This window comes from Mus caroli, unplaced genomic scaffold (genome assembly GCF_978045245.1).
Source record: "Mus caroli unplaced genomic scaffold, Mus_caroli_1 scaffold_2, whole genome shotgun sequence".
NCBI lineage: Eukaryota > Metazoa > Chordata > Mammalia > Rodentia > Muridae > Mus > Mus caroli.
The window spans coordinates 23,840,525-23,867,906 of NW_028227257.1; the positions used below are offsets into that span (position 1 = coordinate 23,840,525).

At 44.8% G+C, this 27,382-nt stretch overlaps 1 protein-coding gene across 1 annotated transcript; it reads right to left on the reverse strand.

Moving 5' to 3' along the window:
- Positions 1 to 16,774: 16,774 nt before the first annotated feature.
- On the reverse strand, positions 16,775 to 20,860 carry Procr (protein C receptor). Its single transcript, XM_021156638.2, has 4 exons — positions 20,656 to 20,860; positions 18,545 to 18,802; positions 17,632 to 17,922; positions 16,775 to 17,390 (listed from the first exon to the last, which is right to left on the reverse strand). The coding sequence occupies exons 1-4, from the start codon at positions 20,720 to 20,722 to the stop codon at positions 17,275 to 17,277; spliced, it is 732 nt and encodes a 243-aa protein (XP_021012297.1). The 5' UTR covers positions 20,723 to 20,860; the 3' UTR covers positions 16,775 to 17,274.
- Between the last annotated feature and the right edge of the window lie 6,522 nt (positions 20,861 to 27,382).

Here is a 27,382-nt window from a genome sequence, read left to right on the forward strand (position 1 = left end):
CTATCTCTTTACCGTAACTGCAGGGATTTCTCAGGATGCTTAGAAGCCCTCTTCCTATATTCTATGTGTTCGTCCATCACCGCAGTTAAAATACTACCTGCACTATCTCTGCACACATGACAGCCCCAAAGTTTTATCCCCAAGGGTGCTAGTGTAGATCCCAACCTACTACATCCTCAGCCCCGCCAATCACCTAGCCTATGATTTATAGCTATGCTTTCCTTCCTCGTGGAATTTCCAAACTGCAGCAGACCAAGCCAAGCTCCTGTTCTTGTCACTCAAAATCTCATCTCCTCCTAAGTGGTCTCAACCGCATTCCAGATTCTTCTATACTCATCCTGGAGCCCTGTGCAGCACCCTTAATATGGCCTTAACTTTCTCCATTGCCAGCCAGTAAGTTTTTCCTATGGATTCCACCTTATGCAAAATCCCCTGAACCTCTGGACTAGGCCACACACCTTATTTTGTACCCTAGATCTTGTACTTCACAGAGATAATATGACTGTAATTAACTAATCATTTGTGTGGTCCCATCTTTTCCATGGGTTCAGACCATGTCTGAATGTCTCTAACATACTATAGGTTATCAATGAATACTTTTTACACAAATAAACAGAAGCCCACTATAGAACTGTTGTTGGCAATTTGGTGTCCAGTAGGGGGCAGCAAAGCACAAGGAATGGAAGGGGTCCAGGCCGCAGTCTTCAAAAGGTGACTTTCAGACAAATCAAAGAACCTTCTAGGTCTCTCTACTTCTCTGGGAAGGGGGGGGGGGCTAATGCTTTTCCCCCTGAATCAATCGAGATACATGGCTTTAAAGAGGCTGTCATGCTGCACAAGACAGTGGCGGTAGCGTCAGTTAGGAGGGCGTGGGTTTGAGGACTGAGCCTGCTGTGACTAGGGACTGCACCGATCAGGAAGAGTGGAAAAATTAAAGCTGAGAAAGAGGCTGGCCCATGCCCAGAGCCAGCCTGGAGCCAAGCTGTGAGGTCAACCCAGTGTGTTCTTGTCACAAGTTCCTCCCTGTTCCCTGAACATCGCCCGCTTCTGTGGCAGTGTCCAGCGTCCTGTCTGCGACACTCTGGTCTCCTCCCACCACGCCTTCCCTTTGCTGGGTCCTGGCCCCTCAGAGGCCTGCTCACCACCCGCCCATGATTACAGTTAACCTGACATCCTGACTGAAGTGCTAAACTATATTTTCACATCATCCCCAGTGGAGCAGGAGCTGGACCGTCCCCAGAAGGTGTAACCAGAGTATAAGGAATGAATGCCACCAGATGAGACCAGTCCCGTGGAAGGTGAGGGAAGGAGCAGCTAACACTGTTGAAGCCAGTCCCAAAATTATACTGAAAAATAATTCTCGGCCCGCGGCACCTGGAGAGATTGCGTCCTTGTGATGCGGAGAGACGGCTTGTTAATTCATACCCAGTGAGGTTTCTGTTTGGGGAACACAGTAGGATACTGAGAACGGCATTAGAAACATGTAACCACACAATAAAATTGTAGAGAAGCTCACTCCCCAAAAACGTCCTCTGTCATTTGAAATTCAAGCCTCCCTCTCCCCTTATGCCCTGGCCACACCTATCTAACCTCACGGGATCTGCCTTTCCCAGCAGGTCAAGGAATGACTCAAGGCAGAATGTTGAAACTTGGCTTCTTTCACTTGGCATAATGGAGTTTTGGCCATTTTTTAAAAGTTGGCACACAAAGTGATGGGCTTGACTCTGGCATTTCCCACATGCTTATGTCTTTACTCTCTGCTCTGGTTTCTTCCTCTTCCCCCTCTGCCTTCCTTGCTTCTCCTGCTCTACTTCCTCCTCTTCCAACTGTCCCCTCCTCCCACTCCAAGCCACATGCACTCCAATACCCTCTCACCCCACTCCTGTAAGGATTTATTTATCTTTATGTTATGTGCACGGGTGTTTTGCTTGCATGTACATCTGTGTGCCATGAGTGGCAGAGCTAGTGGTGGCTGAACGAGGGAGTCTGACCTTCGGAAACTGGAGTAACAGAGATGTCAGCACACATGGTGTGTGTGCTGGGAACCAAAGCTTGGTCCTCTGCAAGAATGATGCTCTAAACCACTGAGCCACCTCTCTAGCCTGCCAGCACTTAAAGATTTCTCCTTACTTCTCTCATGGTCTCCTTTTAAGTTCTCTCTCGCTCGCTCACTCGCTCTCTCTCTCTCTGTCTTTTGGTCTCTCTCTCTCTCTTTCTTTCTGTCTCTGTCTTTCTGTCTCTCTGTCTCTCTGTCTATGTCTTTCTCTCTGTCTTTCTGTTTCTCTCTTTCTCTCTGTCTCTGTCTTTCTGTCTCTCCCTGTTTCTTTCTCTCTGTCTGTATCTCTGTATCTCTGTCTGTCTGTCTGTCTATCTCTCTTTCTCTCTCAAGTATACACACACACACACACACACACACACACACACACTTAAAATCTAGCTTCTTCTGCTCATGGGAGAACCACAAAGCACCTGTAGTTTTGAATCTTGTAGCCGCCAGTGGCCACGGGTTCCTGGGTTCCTAAAAGGAAAGCTGGGGATGGATGGGAAGGATGGAGAGAGAAATAACGAGGCAAGACAAAGTTTTCTGATCAAGGCTCAATCTTTAATTGTAAGGTCTTGAATTTAAAGGGGGGGAGACCCATCCCCCACTTTGCCAGGATCTCATTGCTTTGTCTGGATCTTGTCAGGAAAGCAAGCTCAGGCTGTTCAGTAGATGGTGGGTTCTTGCACCATCTACTTGGTTCTTGCAGCTTCCTAGCTGCAGATGTGGCACACAAATAGACTTTACCTAGGTGGGAAGACTCCATGCTAGGGGGGCTAGCTGACTGTGGCAGAAACAAGGTCTGATTTAGTCTGCTCAAGGCTGGGGGGAAGGGCACAGCTCCTCCCTTTTTATTTATTAAACAAAATTAAAATTTATTATTGGCTGGACTGGGGCATAAGATTTACTGCCTGGGAATTATGGTGGCTGGCGGCCGCGCCTGGCTTGGGTCTGAATGTCTATACTCCTTCAGACCCGTCCTGGAGAACACATGCAGCTTGTTTGTGTTTAAAGGCCTTTTGGCACATGCCTCTGTCTTAGGTTGATAAGAGTCATAGAACGTCAGTGGCCTGTCGTTGACTGCCTTTTTCCCATTCAGACCAAGGCCACAATATGCACTCAATGCATTTCTTCATATCAATGACTAACTGCCATAACTGAGCTTTGCTGAAGGAGAGCCTGTCTGGAGGTAACCTATCTGCTTGAAATACAAAATCAAAAGTTAAAGGCAAAAAGATTAAGGTTGTCTGTGGGGATGTCCTAGGCACTCAATTCAGCTGCAAATTAGCAACAATCAGTCTGCCCTCCCAGTGTGGGGGAGATGGCTTTGAGAATCAACAGAAACACTGTTACTTCTCAGGAAATATGGAGGCTAGGCTCCATGTAACCCAGCTGACTAATAAAGACTTTTAGCCACCATCATAATTGGAATCATACTTACTAGGAGACTCAGGATCTGTGTCCACCTGACAAACCAATCTTTCAGGCAGCCATCGCACTGTCTTCATTTTGTGAAAACAACAACAACAACAACAACAACAACAACAAACCAAAAAAAACCAAAAAAAAAACCACAAATAGAACCTCTTCCCCATACCATGTATTAGTTAGGGGGTCCTGCTATTTAACCATGGCATATGAGCTGGCAGTGACTGGATGCCAGTGGTGATCCACTGCAGACTGACCTTTGGCATCAGTTTGCAAATCATTTACAACAAATAAGACAAAAGCAAGATGTGCTTTTGGTGACCTTGGGGGGGAGGGTACAATTCCCTCCTTTTTTGCTTTTAAAAGCCAATTTTTCAGAGTGCAATGCGTACATTCAACAATTCGTTCTCCCATTGGGTTATGAGGAATTTCAGTTTTATGTTCAATACCAAATTCCTTACAAAATTATATAAAATTGTTGCCAGTATAGGCTGGCCCATTATCTAAAGTCTTAATGACTTTAGGCAATGCCATAGCATTAAAGGCTTGTAGGCAATGATCAATTGCATTTCTAGAGGCTTCTCCCATATGCAGAGAAGCAAAAAGGAATCCTGAAAAGTGTCAATACAAACATGTATATATTTCAATTTTCCAAATTCTGCATAATGAATTACATCCATTTGCCAAGTATGATTGGGCATTAGGCCTTGTGGATTAACCCCTAAATGTGGAACAGGAGAGGATGTAAGGCAGTTAGGGCATTGTTTTACAATCGTTCTAGCTTGCTCCTTAGTGATCTTATGTCAGAGTCTTAAGGTATGGCTAGAAAGATAAAATTTATCATGCTCACATCTGGCCAGTGCAACAGGATCTGAAATTAAGGCCTCTCCTATTAGAGCTCTGCCAATGTAAACACTGCTTGCAGCTAAAGGTCCAGGAAGACCAGAATGAGCTCATATATGACCAAGGGCAGTCCTTTAAAGAACAGTACTTTCTCTTGAGTTGTATATGCATAAACATTTGCAAAATTATGTATATATATATATATATATATATATATATATATATGCTATCAGTATACAAATTAAGGTGATTTTAGCACCTTAAATACAAGCCGGGCATGGTGGCACACGCCTTTAATCCCAGCACTCAGAAGGCAGAGGCAGGCAGATTTCTGAGTTCAAGGCCAGCCTGGTCTACAGAGTACAGAGTGAGTTCCAGGACAACAAAGGCTATACAGAGAAACTCTGTCTCGAAAAAACAAAAAGAAAAGAAAAGAAAACAAACAAAACCAGTGACTACAGCATGTAGTTCAATTATTTGTGCTGAAGTAGAGGGAAAATAACGAGACTAAACATGTGATCCAATAACATATACTTTTCTCTCATAGAAGGACTGCTTTTAAGTACAGTAGATGTATTCTTTATGGGATGCATGCATAAACTTACAGGAAGTACAAAGGCATGTAGAAAAGCAATATTAACAACTTGTCTTTTGGATAATGATAATCAATTTTGCCTAAAAAGTTTACTATGCATTAGGCCAAATATCAATATTCTGCAATAACCAATTTAATTGCTGTGTGAAACAAGGAATAGACGTCTTGTCAGGTTTTTAAGACATTCTTTCCAAAATACCTTCATGAGTCTATCCTACAATTTTTTATTAACACCACAACAGCTTCATAACAGGATGTTAAAGCTTTACTTGGAGATGAAGAAAGATGAATGCACATTATTGCTCTCTTTTGCCAAAGAATTGCTGTGGGCCCATTGAGTAGCAATGACTAAAATAAACAGCTAACAATTGACAGCAGAAGCTTCCCCTACTGTCTGCAAAGCTAGTTGTCTCTCACCAGTTGTTTGCATTTCCCTTGTTAACAAAGGCTTACATCCTCCTGTGGTGAGCTTGAGGAGAGGTCTTAGCCAATAAACATCTGGAAGCTTTTGAAAATAATTTGAAATAAGCAAACCATCCTTTCTTTCTTGAATTTTCTGTATCACAATTTTTCTAGGGTGTAACTGAGGCCCCAAATATTGAGAAAGATATTGCCTCTGAATCTTTTCTGGAGCAACAACCACTCCCCCAAAACGTTTAAAGCTTGTTGTATAAGAGCTAAGGGAGTAGAATTCCCCTTCAGAGGAATCAGCTAATAAAATACTCTCCGTATAATAAACACCGTGCACTGGAAGATTTAAAGCCCTAGCTTCTTGTATTGAAGCAGAGACCAAAAATAATTTTTTAAAACATAATGTAAGGCTATTAGCCATTCCTAGAGGCAAAACCTTTCAATGATTACAAGCTCACTAGAAGCAAACCCTTTACAATTGTCAGGATGCAAAGGAAAAAACAACCTTCCAAATCCATAATAGTTCTATATGGAGTAGGCAGGCCAGATTGCAATGCCTCTACAAGTCCCACAGCCTCATTGCACTTTCATAAATCTTAAGTTTAAACTTAATTTGAACAACACCTGGATAGATCTGTAATAATGCTGTTTTGGCTTAAAAAATAATTCCCCGGAGACAAGGAGAGGTGAGGTCCCAAAAACTTCCTTAGGCAGGGTTTGCAAGACAAACCCTGAGGTCTGGCCCAATGACTATCCCTCCTGCAGTGAAGACAGATTCCAGGGGAGCAATTCTATTGTCTGTCTATGCCTCTAATTTTTGGACAGTCTTTCCTACGATGATTTACGCTTAAAACATTCCTTATCACCTCGGAGCTGTGAAAGCATTGCTTGTATGTACTGTAGCCCCTGCAGGACAGCAACCATAACCAGACCCTGATTGTATGAGATTTCTGCACAAAGGTGAATATATCCAGATAAGTCTGTCTTTGTTTTTTATGGTTGGATGGCCACAGAGAGCTGCACTAGTGTTCTCATAAGACCATTGTGTAAAAGGAATCCCTTCTTGAGGGTCTCTGAAAATTCTACTAGCTAAAATTTCAGTAGCCTATCCACAAAATCCCGGAAAAGTTCATCAGGAGCCTGTTTGATACCAAATACATTCTCACTGAGATCTCCTTTCCAACTTTGGGGGGTTAAATTTTGTTTTTAACCATTGTATCCAATAAAGCTTGTGTAAAAGGGGCAAGCAGGCCCATACTGGCCACAGCTGTTTTTAACTTTTATACTCTTGTCATCATCCTAATTATGGGTGAGTTAAAAATCCTAAGCTTGCGATCAAACTGCAAACTGTAGCCAATGGAACTCTGACAATTTTAACCATAATTTTAAAGTTTCTTTTGCAATATTAAGGCATAACCGTAACTTTTGGAAAGCAAAACCCAATTTTAAACAAGCCATTCTCTCTAAAATCAATACCAAAAGCATTACTTTCATGTTACAAAATTTGGCTGCCAATTCTTATATATGAAGCATGACAGTGCGACTTTTAATGCTTCACGGAAGAGACATTGTTTTAAATCTTATCCCTTATGAGTCTAGTTTCTAGGATAAGAATTACATAAAATATTATCCCAATTTAGAAGTATCTTTAGAGGCCTGGTTTCCTGGGTTGGTTCATGCCATGTGTTATTGTTTAAAGTGACTCCAACCCTTTAATCCCAGCACTTGGGAGGCAGAGGCAGGTGGATTTCTGAGTTCTAGGCCATCCTGGTCTACAGAGTGAGTTCCAGGACAGCCAGAGCTACATAGAGAAACCCTGTCTCAAAAAAACCAAAAAACCAAAAACAAAACAAAACAAAACAAAAAAACAAAAACAAAAAAACAAAAAACAAAAAACAAAAACAAAAAAAACCCACCAAAAACAAAACAAAACAAAAAGACTCCAACCCTCCAACCCTCAGTTACCAGTTTTAAGCTAACTTTCTTGTTACCAATGTTACACGTTTTTAATCACACCCAATAACTTATAAGCCAATACTCTATGACCAAGACATGCAGAGCATATTTATACCTTTAAGACCAGTCAGAAACCAAATGAAGCAGCTACATGAATCTTATAAATTTAGACCAATCAAAGAATTTTTACTTTTCCTAGCTATAATTTCAAGAGAAAAAGCACTTTGTCATTTGCTGAACCCAATAAGCACAATTGCAGAGATTTTTCTAGGAAAAAACAACTATCAGCTTATTTGCCTTATAACTTAAGAAGCTGCTGACCCCTCTTAAAAGCAGCTTTTCAGCAGGGCCTCTCCTGCTGTGCTTGACTCCTGGATAAGGGTGCAGGACAACTTAAATCAGCCTCCGCTGTACAAACTGAGACTGAATCAAGAGATGGATAGCCAGCAGATAATGTTTTTCTTTTCAACATAAAACATAGAACAACAGACATTCAGACAATGAAACAAAAACAGACACAAATTGACACGTTGACAGATTGGTGCACCAAGGACAGACAATATAGAGAGGGTAGAGAACTTGATGTAACCAGAACAAAGGATGTCTCCTGTAGGGGCCAGAGAGAAAGCAGGATGTCACCTGGTTTCCTTCTGTCCCTGGGAGAGCTCTAAAATCCATTTTCCTTCTCTCTTGGTCGCTCTTTCATGTCATTTGTATATCTAGCATCTCCCCTTTTTTGTTGGTTTTTGTTTTATACTTATTATTTTATTTTAATCTTACTGTATTTTAAGCCCTACTCCTCTCGCCTGATGCAGTTCTTGACTGCAGACAAATGCTTATTTAGAATTTTTCAGTCCCATTTTCCACTGAGAATCCCTAGCTGATATTAGTGCTGGGACGACGCTGACTCAGTCTAGCCTGTATCCTTTTTGCACCCTTGCAATCAACAGTGTTCAAAAGATGACATTTGTAGCGCTAACATTATTGCTGTATGTTGCTTACTGTGCAGGATACCATCTTCTTTTTCTGTGGAGCCCCACCAAGACAGTGTCCCTCAGTTGGTCTTTCCATATTCAGGCCACTCATTCATTCGGGTGCCACCTGTCGCTGCCAGCGGGTTCCTGGGTCCCTGAAAGGAAAGCTGGGGATGGATGGGAAAGATGGAGAGAGAAATAACGAGGCAAGACAAAGTTTTCTGATCAAGGCTCAATCTTTAATTGTAAGGTCTTGAATTTAAAGGGGGGGAGACCCATCCCCCACTTTGCCAGGATCTCATTGCTTTGTCTGGATCTTGTCAGGAAAGCAAGCTCAGGCTGTTCAGTAGGTGGTGGGTTCTTGTAGGAAGCTGCAGATGTGGCACACAATAGACTTTACCTAGGTGGGAAGACTCCACGCTAGAGGGGTTAGCCGACTGTGGCAGAAAAGAGGTCTGATTCAGCCCGCTCAAGGCTAGGGGGAAGGGCACAGAATCTGGTCTATTCCACTTAACATAATGATTTACGTCGGGCGTGGTGGCGCACGCCTTTAATCCCAGCACTCCGGAGGCAGAGGCAGGCGGATTTCTGAGTTCGAGGCCAGCCTGGTCTACAAAGTGAGTTTCAGGACAGCCAGGACTATACAGAGAAACCCTGTCTCGAAAAAACAAAAAAAAAACAAAAAAACCATAATGATTTACGTTTTCATTTTCTTTTTTTTTTCTTTCAAAGATTTATTTATTGTTATATGTAAGTACACTGTAGCTGTCTTCAGACACACTGGAAGAGGGCGTCAGATTTCATTACGGATGGTTGTGAGTGGTTGCTGGGATTTGAACTCAGTGCTCTTAACCACAAGCCATCTCTCCAGACCTACATTTTCATTTTCCTGCAAAGGTTTCATTTTTCTTTGTTTGATCAATTAATTCGATAAATTAATTCGATAGCTGCTCTTCCCCCACCCACCCTATTTTGTGGCTGGCGCGCTGGACTTCTTTTTTTTTTTTTTAAAGATTTATTTATTATTATATCTAAGTACACTGTAGCTGTCTTCAGATACACCAGAAGAGGGCATCAGATCTCATGACGGATGGTTGTGAGCCACCATGTGGTTGCTGGGATTTGAACTCAGGACCTTCGGAAGAGCAGTCAGTGCTCTTAACCACTGAGCCATCTCTCCAGCCCTCGCGCTGAACTTCATTGTTTCTTGCCGTCTGCTGCTCTTGAGTTTGACTTACTCTCATTTTCAGAGACCTGTAGGATCATCTTATTATTTACTTGAGATCAAGTCAGGTGTTTGACGTAAGCATGTTCTCAGGGCTTCGAGTGCTCCTTCTAGAATGATCTTAACTGGATCCCAACGATTCTGCTAAACTGTACTTTCATTTTCACTTGGTTCTAGGAATTTTTTAAATTTCCCCATTAATTTTTTTTTCATTTTTGTTCTTTAAAAAATTATTGATCATTATTTGAGAAAAACATCTTTAAAAAAAGACGTGCTTACTTTTTTGTTTGTTTGTTTGTCTTTTGTTTGTTTGTTTGTTTGTTTGTTTTCCTTTAGAATTGAAAGATATCAAGTAAAATACCACACACTTGAAATGAAAGAATATTCCTTTTTCTTTCTTTTTTGAGATAGGGTCTCATCGTCTAGCACTCCTGGCCTGAAACTTGCTATGTAGACCAAGCTGGCCTTGAACTCACAGAGAGAGATCTCTGAGTCTTTGTCTTCTGAGTGAGAGCTGACAGTAGGGTTTGTACCACAACACGTAGTTTCACTCTTGAAGGATACTAAACACAGAGAAGATTTGTAAACTGGATGACTGTCTCTAGAAATATGTGGGAGCGCATTTCCAGAGGCCAGAACTTGAAGTATTTCCTATAAAATCACGTGAAGCAGCCAGTTCTGTTACTGAATGGCTGTGTCAGAAAATGACATTAAACTTACTTTGAATTCTGTTTCTGAGAATTCCCCATTCTCTGGATGACAGCGTTACAGGACGAGCGAAGTCCCCCAAACTGATTCACTTACAAGTGAAATAAGAAACCAAGAGGCAGATTTAAGGAAATTAGGAAATGAAAAATACGAAACTTTTGTTTTACAGAGAGGAACACACATGTTGAAAAATGAGAGATGAGAAGGTAAAGGGTTTTGCATTTCTGGGAAAGGGTTGCAAACTCATGAAAGGAAAAGAAATAGAGTCACAGCTGTGGAGGTGAGACCTGTAGAGAGCGCAAGAGTCCCGCACTCAGGAGCCAGAGGCAGGTGATCACTGTGTGTTCCAGTTAGAGTCCAGTCTTGTCGACATAATAAATTCCAGGCTGGCCAGTAGCCAAGGTTACAAAGTGTGACCCTGCCCCCCCCCCCCAAAAAAAAAATAAAAAAGGAAGTGTTTCACCAATTTGATAAAAATCTGCTCCCTGCCATCTGAGGACACTCCCTTCATGTTCCCCATGAAGAAAGATGGTCCTGCATCTGCAAAGTTCATCTTTTGTTTTGTTTTGTTTTGTTTTGTTTTGTTTTGTTTTGTTTTGAGACAGGGTCTTTCTCTGTAGCCCTGGCTGTCCTGGAACTGGCTTGGTACTCTAGGCTAGCCTTGAACTCAGAGAGATCTGCCTGCTTCTGACTCCTGAGGGTTGGGATTAAAAGTGTGTGACACCACCACCTGGTGCTAATTTCATCTCTTTTGGGGGCATGTAGAAGTAAGGGGGAGGTAGAGTGGAGAACTCTTGGGAAATCTGGCATCTCACGCCGACTAACAGCAGTATGTCATTTGCGTCGCACAAAAAGAGGCCAGAGGAAATGGAGTTTTGATTCCTGGACACTGGACATGAGAAATAATAACACCTTCAGGGAACTGAGAGAAATAATAACTGGGAAATGAGGGTAAGACCCGCCCTCTAATCCTTACAAATGGGTTTGCTATATCAATAACATGTGAAGTGAGACACTGGAGGAAAAGAACTTCTATGGGTATGAATTAATTATACAAATGAGGAATTAGCCAGGCACCTGCCTTTAATTCCAGAACTCGGGAGGCAGAGGCAGATGTAGCTCTGTGAGTTCAAGGCCAGCCTGGGCTACACAACCAGTTTCAGGCTAGCCTGTGTATGTAGTGTATGTATGCTGTCTCAAAGTAAAATAGATGAGGGATAATATTGATTGGGAGGAATAATTTCCTTCTCAAAAGTTATTTAACTCTCAGCTGCGGAACTTAGCATGGCCCTTAGCACAACAGTAAGAATTTACTGTCGTTTTACTTCCCGCTCCACTTGTACCATAACCCGGAGTCACTGAAGCCATACTACACATTGCCCCTGTAGGGGCGAAGTGTCCTCCTCCTTCTCTTCCTCCTTTTCCTTCTCTTCCTCTTTCCCCTTCCCCTCCTTCCTCTTGCCCTTCTCTTCTTCCTCCTTCTCCTTCCCCTCCCCCTGCTTCCCTTCCTCCCCCCTCTTCTTCCTCCTCTTCCCCTTCCTTTATCTTCCCCTCCTCTTTCTCCTCCTATGAGTATGCTGTCTGTCTGTCTGTCTCTCTGCCTGTCTGTGAGTGTTGATGTGCCATGGTGCTAGAATGAAGGTCAAAGAACTATTCCTGGTACTACTTCATCATGTGTGAGACGCTGTTGGGTTTTGTTGGTTTGTTTGTTGGTATTTTTACTGCTGTGTACACTAGGCTAGCTTCCGAACAGTCTCCTTTCTCCACACTCCCCAGCTCCCTGTAGGAGCACTGGGATTCCAGAAGCATGCTGTTGTGGCTAGCTCTACATGGGTTCTGAGGATTCTAACTCAAGTCCTTACACTTGTGTGGCAGGTGTGTACTCATTGAGCCGTTGTCTCCCTAGCTCTGTGCTTCTGTATTCCTTGGTGCTGTGCCATCAGTTCAAATTCATTGCTCATTCTTTCAACAAGTGTGTACCAACTCTTCTCTTGTTCTAGACAGAGATGAACAAGGAATGCTCCTTCTTCCCCTGTGGAAATCGTGTTTCTTCAAGCTCCGATGCAGTCTACGGCCCGTGTGGCTTCCTGAGATTCCTTCCCTGGGAAGGCAGCTATAATCACTTTTGCTCTCTGTTGTTTTGTGTGCTTCTCCCTCTAGATTAGGACTGTTTCCAGGGCGTCCTGTTCTATCCACTTCTGCCTTCCCTTTACCTGTTAGCAGGATGCTTATTTATTGTAAGACACACCCCACCAACAGCACAATAAACTGGAAACATGGGATACACGCTGGTGTCCTGGTTCACTTAAATCCCGGCATTCAGAAAGCAAATATGGGTGGAGCTCTGAGTTTGAGGCCAGCATGTTCTACAGAGCAAAGGACAAGCCAAGCCAGAGGTACATAGTGAAACCTTGTTTTTTAAGAAAAAGGAAGGGGGCTAGAGAGATGGCTCAGTGATTAAGAGCACTGACTGCTCTTCCAGAGGTCCTGAGTTCAATTCCCAGCAGCTATATGGTGGCTCACAACCATCTGTAATATGATCCGATGTACTTTTCTAGTGTGTGTCTGAAGACAGCTGCAGGGTACTCAGATAAATAAAAAATGGAGGATTATGGACCAGGCCACCCAGAAGGAGGTTTTTAGGATGCTCTTAAAAGTCATTTGTTTAAAAGTGTCCCAGATTTGTTTATTTCTGATGTAAACTCCAACTGGGCTTCCGGTTCGGCTGTGAGCAGTCAGATCTAAGGCAAGCATCCAGAGGTCATTCTCTGAAGATGGATGGGATGTCAAAGACCCTTAAGGATTTACCCAAATGTCAGCCATCTGGAGTTAGGAGCTAGAATCCTGATTATCAGAGCAGGCAGATATGTCAGAAAATGCAGGCTCCTTCCCACAGAGCAGCAGTGACTGACTGGTCCACAGTCATCCAGTCTTGGAAACTACTCAGCAGTGTATGCTGAATTCCAGTCACCCTTCTCTCTGTGGAGACTGGAGGCAGAGAGGGAGCAAGCCTTCTTCCTCTCGTCCCCTGCTTCTGATCCTTTGCCTTCTGTTTCTGATATGATACAAAGGCACGGAGAACCCTCATGGAATTCCTTGCCAACATTCATGGTAGAACTTAGCTTCTACCTGTGTGATATTAAAAGATTAAAAGCTCTTTGAGTAGGTGGGGCTTTTAGTGGGAGGTGATCTGGCTTTGACATTGATGGGAAGGGATCCATGCCGCTCTCATGGTGTGAGTTAGGCTGTTCTGAGGTGTGTTAGTTCCTGTGAGAGAAACAGTTGTGGAAGAGTGAGTCTTTCTCCATCTCTTGCTTTCTTTCTCTGAGAGATCTCTCTGGCTCACACTCATGCCATGTGATGCCATTTATCATGTCATGACACAGTCAGAAAACCTTCCTCATGTGAGAATGCACACATGGAGGAGGCTGCTGGATTTGGGATTTTCAGCCTCCAAAACTGTGAGCTTTACTAAACCTCTTTTCCTTGTAAATTACTCAGCCTCAGAGATTTTGTTACAGCAACAGAAAATGAATTAAGATACCCTCAAAAATAATGGGGTTTTTTAAAAAGATTTGTTTATTTTATGTATATGCGTACACTGTAGCTGTCTTCAGACACACAAGAAGAGGGAATCAGATCCCATTACAGATGGTTGTGAGCCACCATGTACTTGCTGGGAATTGAACTCAGGACCTCTGGAAGAGCAATCAGTGCTCTTAACTGCTGAGCCATCTCTCCAGACTCCAGTTATTCTTCTTTTTAATGATTTTTTAAAAGGACTTCTAGCTGGGCATGGTGGCGCACACCTTTAATCCCAGCACTCGGGAGGCAGAGGCGGGCGGATTTCTGAGTTCGAGGCCAGCCTGGTCTACAAAGTGAGTTCCAGGATAGCCAGGGCTACACAGAGAAACCCTGTCTCAAAAAACAAAAACAAAAAACAAAAAAAGGACTTCTAAAAAATGTATTTATTTATTTTATTTTATGTATGTGAGTACTCTGTCACTCTCTTCAGACACACCAGAAGAGGATGTTGGATCCCATCACAGATGGTTGTGGTCCACCACAGAAATGACACAGACTTTTCAGGTCTTTGCTTTTTCTGTTTTTTTTTGGTTTTTCGAGACAGGGTTTCTCTGTGTAGCCCTGGCTGTCCTGGCACTCACTTTGTAGACCAGGCTGGCCTCGAACTCAGAAATCCGCCTGCCTCTGCCTCCGGAGTGCTGGGATTAAAGGTGTGCGCCACCACGCCCGGCTCTTTGCTCTTTCTTTCCTTTCTTTCTTTCTTTCTTTCTTTCTTTCTTTCTTTCTTTCTTTCTTTCTTTCTTTCTTTCTTTCTTTCTTCCTTCCTTCCTTCCTTCCTTCCTTCCTTCCTTCCTTCCTTTCTTCCTTCCTTCATTCCTTTCTTTCTTTCTTTTTTAAAGATTTATTTATTGTTATACATAAGTACACTGTAACTATCTTCAGACACCCCAGAAGAGGGCATCAGATCTCATTACGGATGGTTGTGAGCCACCTTGCAGTTGCTGGGATTTGAATTTGGGATCTTTGGAAGAGCAGTCAGTGCTCTTAACCACTGAGTCATCTCTTCAGCTCCCCCTTTTTTGTTTGCTTGTTAGTTTGTTTTTGTTTTTTTGTTTTATGAGACAGGGTTTCTCTGTGTAGCCCTGGCTGTTCTGGAACTCTGTAGACCAGGCTGGCCTAGAACTCAGAAATTTGCCTGCCTCTGCTTCCCAAGTGCTAGGATTAAAGGCGTGTGCCACCACTGCCCGGCTGCTTTTTCTTTTACTGTTGTGCATAAGATCAATGAGAACAGAGGAAAAAAACATAGACATGGGAGAATCTAGGAGGAAGTATTGCCATGGCCTGATTAAAAATGACTGTGGTCATTTCTCAATTTGGGAAGAGTGGGGGTGGGGGAAGCAGACACACACACATGGGGGGAGGGACACGTGTACAATCTTGTTGAGTTTTGAGTTTTCTGGAAGCAGATGCCGAGAAAGAGGTGGAGATGCAGGGTGTTTACTGGAGGAGGAGGCAGGATGAAGTTAAGGAAAAAGTCAAATTGCATTGTCAATCCCCCTCTCGCACAGACAGCCTGGCGGGGAGCTCTGGAGTAATTGGGCACAGCTGAATGTTCATGCCTCTGTCTTGCCCAGTCACAGGAGGAGGGCAGTCACAGGACAGGCACAACCCTGAGCTGAGTGCTCTCTGCAGCTAAAGTGGTCACCTGGGAACTGAAGTAACTTGGGGCCCCCTGCTGGCTGGACTCCCTGAATGGCAAGCCCTTCTGGAGGTAAACTGAGTGTACACCCCGTGCCTCCTGGCTGTCCTGGAACTCACTCTGTAGACCAGCCTGGCCTCGAACTCAGAAATCCGCCTGCCTCTGCCTCCCGAGTGTACACTAGGCATTCTTGTAATCCACAGCTTGGGGGTGCTGAGGAAGAAGGATCACAGGTTCAAGGCCAGCCTGACCTACATAGTAAGAGCCTGTCTAAAATAAACAAAACATACAAGGAGCCAGAGCTGGGCGGAGAACTCTCTTCAGTGCCAGGAGCCTGCCTAGCCTTTGTGAAGCCTTGGAGTTGGTTCCCTGGGAAAACTTAGTGCTAATGTGGGGTTCAGCCGTATTCCTAAACCATACGAGTACTATCCTACGTGTATTGATTTTTCCTAATATCCATAAGGTCTGCTCGAGGTAGGTGTCTTTGTTTATCCTTTTTGTATATTTTATTATTCTTTTTATGAATGAAGGAAGTAAGAGTTTGGAGACACTAAATACCTGGCTCCAAGATTTAAAACTGAAGTCTGATTTTAAAATGTTCTTAAACCTGGGGTGGTGGCGCATGCCTTGAGTCTCAGCACTCAAGAGGCAGAGGCGGGTGGATTTCTGAGTTCGAGGCCAGCCTGGTCTACAGAGCAAGTTTTAGGGCAGCCAGGACTACACAGAGAAACTCTGCCTGGGATGCCCCTCCCCCCACAAAAAAAGTTCTTAAAAATTAAAAAACATTTAGTGTGTCTGTGTGTGTGTCGCCAGTGTCCCAGGAGGCCAGAAGAGGGCGCCAGATCCCTCAGCACTGAAGTTACAGGCAATTGTAGGCTGTTGACATGGTAGACGCTGGCACCCAGCTCTGGACTTTTGTAACTACTGAGTCATTTCTCCAGCCCTGAATACATGCTCTTAAATATTAAATTGTATTGTTTCTCCACAGAAACCATCAGAAATAGATATTGGAAGCCCTGCAAGTCAGGGCATGGCCAAAAAGGGGTGGGTGGGGGCATTTTAAGGAAGACGGCATCTCCAAGGTGAATGGAGAAAGGGGTTGAGGATGAGCCAGAACAGTTTGTTCGCATCACAGTGTCTCAGAAGGAAACTTAAAGAGAATTCCCAGCTCACAGAGTCAAACGAGGCACATGCCACAGCTAATGGTGATCTGTGAACATGTCCTAGAGAGGCCACCAAGTAAGTGATTGACAGATGAGGAAACAGAACAAAGGGTATGGGCTATACTTTTTTTTTTTTCAGAAGTTTTAATAAAATAGAAGATATAAGTACACCTTTTACATAAATAAGAAATTTAATATTTATTAATTCACTGCTCCCATATTGTTCAACCTCACAATGTAATATTTCTGTGGTTCTTTCTTCCCTGTCATTCCAGTGTCCCTTCCCAAGTTGGATACACCTGGACACATTAAGTATGTTTTATTTTGGTTACAGACAACTTCATTTATTTAGTAAGATGTTTTGAATGCCTACAGTAAGTCTGCCTACTCAGGGAGGTCACAGACCTCCCAGCCTCCTCCCCAAGTCTATGGCCTGATTTCCACACATAAGCATCCACTTCTCAGAACAGCTACACAAAGCACAAATGCTCTCAAGTCCTTTGCAAACCCGTTACTTTGTCTACATACTGCCCCCCCCCTTCCTCACACACTTCTTAGGCAGACAGACCTGACCTGGAGTTGTTGCTTTAAACCTCCTGAGATGTGATGGCCCACTGGTGGAGTCTGTTTGGCTTCATATGAGCTGCGACCTTCCCTTACCAGCCCCCACCAGTCCAGCCCTTTCTCCAAGGGGCCTGGAGAATAATTAGCAACGCCGTCCACTTGTGCACATGAAGATGCCCACGGCCACACCAGCGATTATGAAACAGCCCATCAGGATGCCCAGGACCAGTGATGTGTAAGAGCGACCTGTTTGGCTCCCTGCAGAACAGGCAAAAAGCGAGTTTAAGAGCATACCCCCAAGGAGTCTAAAGTCTGGGTCGAACCCCAGGGTACCTATACTTTCAAAGGACGTCACCCAGTGACTTAGGCTTTGTGGATGTACCCTCGCCTGAGTCTCCAGCCCCCTCCTTTTGTTGCTCAAGGGATCCCTCATGTCTCTTCATTTGCCTGGCAGTCACCCCCTCCCCAACACACAGGCAGAGCCAGAATCCCCTCACACCTTTCATGTTTTGCGTGGTGATGTGGTTCTCCAGGAACTCCACACAGGTGTCCTGCAGAAATTCCTGCAGTTCATACCGAGTCCGGTTGTAGGCATTGAGCTGCTTCAGGGTGAAGTTGGCTGCTTTGGAGGGCTCCTTGGAGCCTGGCACCCACACGGCAGTCTTTGGACGGAAACTTACAAAGGCGCTTCCATTCACGGCCACATCGAAGAAGACATGGGGTTCAGAGCCCTCCTCTTCCTCCTCCTTCGGCAGCTCGCAGCCCAGGGAGCAGCTAACAGTGAGAGGAACTATGGAGAGGGGTAGGGTCAGCTCTGTGCTTGCTTGAGAAGGTGCTAGGTGTTGGGGGACGTTCACCAGGGGCAAAGGGGATGTGGGAGAAGGAAGGGATGCCTGGGGACAGAGGAGAGGGACTGGAGCCCTTGTAATGAGGAGCCGTGATGAAAACGTGGGACCATGGGAGAAAGGGGCAGAGAAGGCTTGTGAAAAGCAGTGGTGGTTTCCTGGACAAGACATCCAAGAGATCGGGTTGTTGAGAGGAACCGGGGTTGTGAGGGAGCTATGGACAGACTCATTAACATCTAGGAGAAGAGGTGGTCGAAGGCTGGATGAAGGGAAGGGTAAGGCGCTATGAGGGAAAGGAGTTGGCAGGATCTTTAGTGAAACTTTGGGGGTCAGAGAAGATGAGGGACAGGGTCCCCAAGCAGGTCTGTGTCACACCGGCCCCAAAAGTATCTCATCAATCAATCGATCGATCGATCTACCTACCTACCTAACCCCAAAGACCACACCCATCCATTCCTTCACAAAAATCCTGCTGTCTAGAGCCTTAGCCTTAGTGCCCAAGCTCTGCCACAAAGCCTCTTTAGGCTCTTTCATACTCCATGGCTCCCACCAGGCGACCCAACTCACAGAACACGTTTTCCTTGCGCTCGCGATATACCAGCTTCACCAGGCTTTCGAACTGGGTCAGATAGGTCTGCAGGCCACTCTCTGTGCGCTCCCAGCTCTCTGGATCCTGCCAGGGCTGCAGCTGGAGGATGGTGACGTTTTCGCTCGGGCCTTCCAGCGTGTGTGTCAGGAGTTTTCCCAGAGAGGCGTTGCCCTGATGCCTCACATGATGGTGGTCTTGGAAATAGGAGATCTGGAGCATATGCAGGCTTTGGGAGCCTGAGGGCAGAGTCAGCGCGTCAGGACCGCGAGCGAGGGACAGGGTAGCTGACAGCCAGAGATAATAACCCCTTACCCAGAGGCCTGCCGCCCACTTCGTAATCCCATAAAGCGCTCGCCCACCTGCCCCTCCATTTGATGCTCACAACAACCCCTCCAGGAGAGGATAGGGGTTATTATCTTTGCTTTACAGATGAGGAAACTGAGGTCTGCAATCGGAAAAGGCATTTCTCGATGCTTTTCCCTCCTTCACAGGGCCAGCCTGCCAAACTCTGGCCTCTGATGAGATCCCAATTCCAGTCCCTGTATCCTCTCCTGGACCACTGTCATCCCGAGGGGGGCGGCAAATTTCTCAATTTCGTCCTTTTGCTTTGTTTGTTTTTCAAGACAGGATTTCTTGGTGTAGCCCCAGCTATCCTCGGGCTGGATTTGTAAGCCAGGATGGCCTCCAACTCAGGGATCCACTTGTTGCTGCTGAAATTAAAACTGTGCACCACTACACTGGACTTAGTTTTATCCCTTCTTACTGGCTCTCCATCTGATCCAAAAAAACCTTAAAACCCTGCTGGGGTGTGCCCTACCCCTCCCAAATAATAATAGCTAATACCCATGAAGTACTTGTTATGCCCTAGGCACTGTTTTATACACATTATTAACTTATGCATGCCTTCCGACTAATGCTTTAACATGGTAGCTACTATTATTAACCTCTTGTGTATGGGAATCTGAGGCCAAGATGGTAAAGCAAACCAAGATTTGAATACTGGTAGCTGAAGCTAACCTGCCAATCTGAAGTCATTGCCTCTCCGTAGGACATCTGTCCACAGGACGGATCTCAGAGTCTGGGCCCAGTCTGAGATCCACAGTAAGTGATCTGGCCCTAGTTGCCTTTTCTGGCGAATCTCCGTGTTCAGTTTTATCAAATGACTTGGAGTTCCCCATGCCGAATTTTGGCCACCGAATGAAGAGCTTGTCCAGGTTGCTCTCTGCTGCCCTTGTTCTGCCTGGCGAATCTCTATTGAAGCTGGGTTTGATTCTCTGTCTTCAGTACCCAGGAAAGGGCTTTGGCAGTGTTGGCATTGTAACACCCCACCTCTCTCTCTCTCTCTCTCTCTCACACACACACACACACACACACACACACACACACACACACACACACAGTTGGGTTGGAGAAGTTGATTTCTGTGTTTGCAAGTGCGGATATACTGGTGTGAGTAACCTTAGCAATGACCTTTAACTGTTCTGTGACCAAGTTTTCATCTTAGTAAGATTAGTATGATAATATGGCTCACCACAAGTCAATGTGTGTATAAAATACAGTAGGCACTCTAAATATTGCCCCTCTGAGGGAGAAATGGAGGCTATAGGAAGTGAGGGGAGCTGGGCATCGATAGTGTTTGGCGATTAATTCCCCTTTTCTGTTTAAGAGCTTCTAGCAGCCTGATCTTCTGGCCTTGGCTCTTCTGCCCCCATCTCCCACCTCACCAGCTACACTCCTGTCTTGCTCCTCCTCCCCATCACAACCTCCAAACTTATCTCAGCTTTCCTAGCGTCTCCCTATCTGTCCATCTCATATCTCTTCCTGTCTTCCCAAGACTAACACTGCTCTCCTTGCCTTCTCACCTTGTTCTTATTCTCTCCACAGGTCCCTTCCACCAGCTTCCCCAGCCTTCTCCGGAGAGTTAACTGGACTTCCTCAACCTGTCTTTGAAACAGGAACCAAAGCCCAGGACCTAGCAGCTGTAGACATCCATGCTGTGTGGGCTTAGCTGTCCTATAATCAGGTCAAAGTTCCCAAATACACCAAGACCCTAGAACACCCCCAGGCAGGAGCCATGACCCAAACTCACCGTCGGAGTTACAAAGGGCGCAGCCAGGCAGCAGCAGCAGCAGTAGCGGCAGAAACTTCGTCAACATCCTGGAGTTCTGGGTCCCACCTGGGTCGGGGCAGGCTCGGGTTCCTCAGGCTGCTGATTAGGAAAGAGAAGGGAGGCTGTCCGGGAGGGGCCGGAGCAGAGCGGAGGATGGAAAGAGAACGCGTGCAGGAAGAGGGAGCCAGGCTTTTAAAGTGTTACTTGGATCTGTCTCATTTCCTACTAGGGGGCCGGCTTGCCTCGGCCCCTCCCAGCCGCGGGCCCTCCTGCCTGGACCTGCCTGTTTCTCCTCCCGCTGCTTGCTTCCGAGGCTTGAGGAGGAGCGGAAAAGGGGGAGAAGGGCTTGGCGAGAAGTCCGGTAGGTCGCCGCTGAGTCAGGGGGGTGGGGCGTCTGCTTTCGATGTTGCCGACTCTGTAGAGATGACGGGGAAACTGAGGTCAAAAGAGATGTAGGGATTTGCCCAAAGTTTGTACGTCCCAATGACGGCAGATCCAGGATTGGAATCTAACTTTCCAGGATAGCTGCCTATAGTTTATCAGAAGTTTAAGTACACAGGAATTACACAACTGGAGGAGAGGGGCTCTCAGAAATAGTCACAGAGTCGAGTGAGTAAAAAGGAGTTCATTGTGGCAGAGATTTAGGAACGGTCTAGATAAATCTCAGTATCGGACAGGTCATAGTCATTTAGTGGCAATGACATCACAAATTAGTATGTCTTTTGAAAAAATGAAGTAGGACAGAATAAGAAATTTGGTGCATCATCCTTAGTAAGCAATATTTCCTGAAATATGTGTTCACTTATATAAGGACGTTTCTGTCTGTGCATTTTCATCTTAAAAAAAAAAAAAAAAAAAGCCGGGCGTGGTGGCACATGCCTTTAATCCCAGCACTTGGGAGGCAGAGGCAGGCGGATTTCTCAGTTCGAGGCCAGCCTGGTCTACAGAGTGAGTTCCAGAGTTCCAGGACAGCCAGGGCTACACAGAAAAACCCTGTCTCAAAAAACCAAAAAAAAAAAAAAAAAAAAAAAAAACCAAAAAAAAACCCAAAAAAAACCAAAAAACCCCAAACAGGGTCTTACTATCCATATGAGGTTGGCTTTGAACTTACAGAGCTCCAACTTACCCTGCCTTCTGAGTGCTGGGATTAAAGATATCAGCCACCATGCCCAGTCTCTTATACTTTTTAAATTAGTATGTACAGTAAGGGGTTTCATTATGGCATATGTGTGTGTATGTAGATATATATGTATATATATACATATATATATTTATACTTTGTTCTTAGATATCCTCCTAGACGCGCGCGCTTATGTGCGTGAATGCACACACACACCCCAGCTTCCACATATGAGTGAGAACATGCAGTATTTGTCTTTCCGAATCTAGTTAATTCACTTAACAGGCTGACCTATAGTTCCATTTGTTTTCTTGAAAATGTTACAATTTAACCTCCCCCTTTGCCTAGAGTCTCATAGAGCTTATATGCCACATGCTCTTTATCCATTCCTGAATTGATGACGTGTGGGTATGTTTCTGTGATGGGTTTTGGACAGCCGTGTGTAACGCGGATATTATTTAGGAAGTAAGTAGCTTGGTTTCAAGTCAATCTCTCAAGTTAGGAAAGTCCTTATGGTAAAAATACTACTCAGAGAGCTGGGCGTGGTGGCGCACACCTTTAGTCCCAGCACTCGGGAGGCAGAGGCAGGCGGATTTCTGAGTTCAAGGCCAGCCTGGTCTACAAAGTGAGTTCCAGGACAGCCAGGGCTATACAGAGAAACCCTGTCTTGGAAAAAAAAAATACTACTCAGAAATAAAAACAAAACCAAAAATCTTCCCTCGCAAACCCGCTACTTCGTTTCATATTGCTTAGAGTCACTTGAAGCTGTAGTACTTGTTCACTTGTTTGTTGTCTGAATTTCCCACCAAAATGGCAAGCCCTGTGGGAATAGGGAGGCTGGCTATCTTGCTCCATGCTGATTCAGTGGTACACAGAAACATCAGCTAGAAGACAGAATGAGGTTGGGATGCAATACACACTTTTCTAGGAGTAAGTTATAGACCACTAGATACAGCTTAGAACCGTCTACTCATCCACACAACAACCAAGCACACTTGTCTCTGTAAGCAGCAAATGAATATAGAAGCATGTGTATTAGGTAGAGCAATGGTTTATTTCCGGGGAGGGGAGGAAAGGGGAGGAGAGGGAAGGAGAGGGAAGGAGAGGGAGGGAGAGGGAGAGAGAGGGAGATGGGGTGGGAGGAGAGACTGAGACTGCAGAGAAGAGTGGGAAATCTTGTGAAAACTTTTGTCACTATTTTGCAAAGTGTTTTTCTCATTATAAATATAATTGATTAAATAGTTAATTTTACATCTAGAATATGATCATATGTTTCCTACTTAGTTAAAAACAAAAATTTCAAATAACAGGTTATGGTACATCCCTGTACTAGAAGAGTGGTGTGGGAGAGGGGGATAGAACCAGAAGGATTGATGAGCCATGATGGGGCAGCAGGATATGGACCAAATACGGATGGTGTGTCCCGTGTTGTATTAAGAATTACTGCTGCTAGGTAATACATTTATAATTCCATCCTCACATCTCCTAACTATGTCTGTTCAAACACACAGAATGTCTGCAGGCCAACTGTGGCTTAAGGTTGCCTCTGGGGCGCAGGCGTGGGTCAAGCACCAATAGAGGAATTTTTTTTTAATTTTTTTTTATTTATTTATTATATGTAAGTACATTGTAGCTGTTTTCAGACACTCCAGAAGAGGGCGCTAGATTTCGTTATGAGATGGTTGTGAGCCACCATGTGGTTGCTGGGATTTGAACTCTGGACCTTCGGAAGAGCAGTCGGGTGCTCTTACCCACTGAGCCATCTCACCAGCCCGGAATTTTAACTCTTTATATCCTTCTCGGTGTCACAGTGGCAGTGCACAGGCTCCCGTTCTCTGAGCTGTATTTGTAAGCATGCCATGCTCGCTTCTTTGCTGTTGCAGACTTCCCAGCCCATCCTGGAGAGATGAATGAGCCCTCAACGTGGAGGGATTCAAATCACAGCTAAGTCCATGGCCTTGTACTTGAAGAATCATTACCTCATGTTTGTAGAATTGCATTCTACACACATCTATCCCCACCGCCCAGAAGAGATTCAACAACACGGCAAATGTAACTGAAGCTACGTCAACCCAGCTTCCCTCGTAGCTCTCTCCCCTGCGCTGATCTCTGAATTTATAACATCATAGGAAAATAAAAGTTGACGATTTCCATTTCTTTGCATTTCTGTATAACTATACCATCTATGCACACAACCTAAACAATACAGCAGTGTATTAGTCAGGGTTCTTCAGGGTCATAGAACTTATGGAATGACTATATACATATCTACTACATATACAAAACTTACGGAATGAGTATACACACACACACACACACACACACACACACATATATATATATATATATATATATATATATATATATATACATATATGTGTATATGTGTGTGAGGTTGGTCTGGTGCTGCTATAAACTTAAATATTAAATATTGGCTCCTCAAGATCTGGTTTTCCCTAACGAGGAGATGCTCATATATACCAAATGATGCTCTGTAAACCTTGCCCCCCACCCCAACAACAAGTGATCCCAGATTGGTTAATAAAGAGGCCTACATCCTGGGCTGGGCAGAAGAGATGTGGCAGAGTAAAGCTTCCCAGGCTTGGGGTTCTCAGGAAGGGACCACAAGGAAAGGAGACAGAGAGGAAGAGGGAAGAACTCAGCACTGGGTAGGGGGATCTTGAGCACATGGCCATGAGGGCCAGCCTGTTGGAGTAGGAGCTGCCCCAGAGGAACACAGCAAGTGACATCTTGGGGGTTATCACCAGGGAAGTAGACAAAATAGCACAGAGGGTTGGAGAGGTGGCTCAGCTATTGAGGGCTCTGATTGAACAGCTTTTCCAGAGGACCCAGATTCAAACCCCAGTACCCACATGGCAGCTCACAACTGTCTGGAACTCCAAGATTGGACACCTTCACACAGACATGCATGCAAGCAAAACACCAATGCATGGAAAATGGAAATAAATACTTTTTTAAAAAAAATAATGACTTGGGCTGGAGAGATGGCTCAGTAGTTAAGAGCACTGACTGCTCTTCCAAAGATCCTGAATTCAGTTCATGGTGGCACACAACCATCTGTAATGGGATCCGATGCCCTCTCTGGTGTGTCTGAAGAGAGCAATGGTGTATTCATATACATTAAATAAATAAATAATTTTTTTTAAAAGTGTCTTACAGGTTGCAGTCCAATGAATCCAACAATGGCAGGCTGTGAGCAGAAAAATCTAAGGATCTAGGCTGGATGCCTCATCTGGTCTTCTGTGCCTGCTGGAATCCCGAAGAGGGAGATTCTGATGCCAAGAAAGGAATGGAAGTGCTAGCTAGGAGAGGGCAAGCAGGCAAAGAAAAGTCTTCCTTCTTCCATCTCTTTATGTAGATTTCCAGCAGAAGGTGTGGCCCAGGTTAAAGGTGTGTCTTCCTGTCTGAAGTTGCAGATCAAAAGGGTGTGTCATTCTGCCTCAAGACCCGGATCTTGTGGTATCCTTGTGGGAATGGCCCTCACTTGTGTGGTACAGTCACTGTCACAGCTTTAATGTATTCTATTTTAGGAGTATACGTCCTTTGGGGACTGGAAAGCTGGCTCAGTAGTTAAGAGCACTGGCTGCTCTTCCAGAGGACCCAGGTTTGTCCCCAGTACCTACCTGACAGCTCACAGCTGTATCTGTTCTCACAGTCCAATTCCAGGAAGTTCAATACCCTCTTCAGACCTCCGAGAATACTAGGTATGCACGTGCAAAGACACACATGCGGGCAAAACATCAAGTAAACTAAATAAATCTAAAAAGAATATATCACTATTGATTCGCCATCTGGTATTAGACCACATTTCTGTGTTTGTCCATGTATGTGTTCCTGCATGCATGCGTGCACATATGTGTGGAGGCCAGAGGTAGATGGCTGTGTGTCTTCTTTTGATTTCGTTCTTTCTCCTTCTTCTTTCATGTGTTTATGCAGAGGTTCATGCTCATGTTCACATGTATGTCAGCACATACGTGTCATAGTGTACGTGTGTCTGAGCATGTACGCACAGGCCAAAGGCTGATGATGTCAGGAATAGTCTTTGCTCACACTATCACCTTATTCTTTGTGTCAGAATCGCTCAGTCACCTAGAGCTTGAGGCCACCAGGATGGCTGCAGGTTAAGACATTTGACACCAAGCCTGACCTGCCTGAGTTTGCATCTCTGGACCCACACGGTGGAAAGCGATCACTGCTCTGCTACGTGCAAGCATCCCCACAACTAAATTTAGTTAATTTCTTTTTCAAACCCAGAGCTTGAGTAAAGCAAACCTCATCAGCCAGCTTGCTCTGGGGTCATCTGTCTCTGTCTTCGAAGGCTAGAGAGAATTACAGCTGAGCCATTCTGACCACCTCCGCTTAGCTGGGTTCTGAGGCTCCGAGTTTTAACTGCTGAGCCATTTCCCCAGCCTTTACCTTATTTTTGAGACAGGGTCTTTCACTGAACCTGGAGCTCACTGGCTGGTTAGCCAGCAAGTCCCACAGATCCTCCTGTCTCTTCTCCAGCGGTGGGATTGATTACAGGTGCATCCTGTCAGGCTGGGCTGGAGACCCAACCTCAGGTCCCCACAGTTGACATGCAGCCGCCTCCTCATCCTGACATTTGTGTTTATCTGTTTGCCACACATTATGAGCAGTGCTGGCGTGTGTGTTCTTGTTCATGACTCTTTGTGTATAGATGGGTGAGTTTGTGTTGTGCAAACCTGGGCACGGACTTGCTGAGTCACAGGGTATATGGTTTTCAATTTGGGAAGATACTGCCAAAATCTTTTACAAGGATGGGTGCTAATTTGCATTCCCAGCAGTGTGTAAATTTTCTGCTCCGCATCCTTGCCAGCCCTTGGTAGCATCAGGTGGGTGGTGTAAGATAGCACTTTGGTTTGGTTTGACTTAACATTTCTCTGATTTCTAATGAGCTTGTGTGTCTCTTTGCATTGGCTTTCTTGTCCCTTGACAATTATATGCAAGAGCCATTTGGGATGCAGGACTGGTGTTGGTGGTAAGGGGATGGGGGTCTCAATCCACACTGTCACTTTTTAGAGTTTTAGAGATCTTGACCTGGGCTAAACCAGGCTTCATGGCTTTGGCACTAAAAGGAACTTCAGCAGGCACATGATGAAATGCAGATTTTATGCAAGATCTCTTTTTAAAAATTATTTATTTATTAGTGTAGCTGTCTTCAGACACACCAGAGGATGACATCAGATCCCATAACAGATGGTTGTGAGCCACCATGTGGTTGCTGGGATTTGAACTCAGGACCTCTGGAAGAGCAGTCAGTGCTCTTAACTGCTGAGCCATCCCTCCAGCCCTGCAAATATCTTTAAAAAGAAAAAAATGTGTGTGTGTGTGTGTGTGTGAAACTTTATTATTTTTATTTGTCACACTAGGGATTGAACATGCAAGGCGAGCCCTCTACCGCTGAGCCACACATCCTCAGCTTATGCAAGATATCTTAATGTAAACTTAAATTCAAAGAGTAAGAAAAAGAGGAAGTCAGGTGGTAATAGTACACGCCTTTAGCCCCACCAACTCAGGAAGCAGGAATGAGTTTGAGGCCAGCCT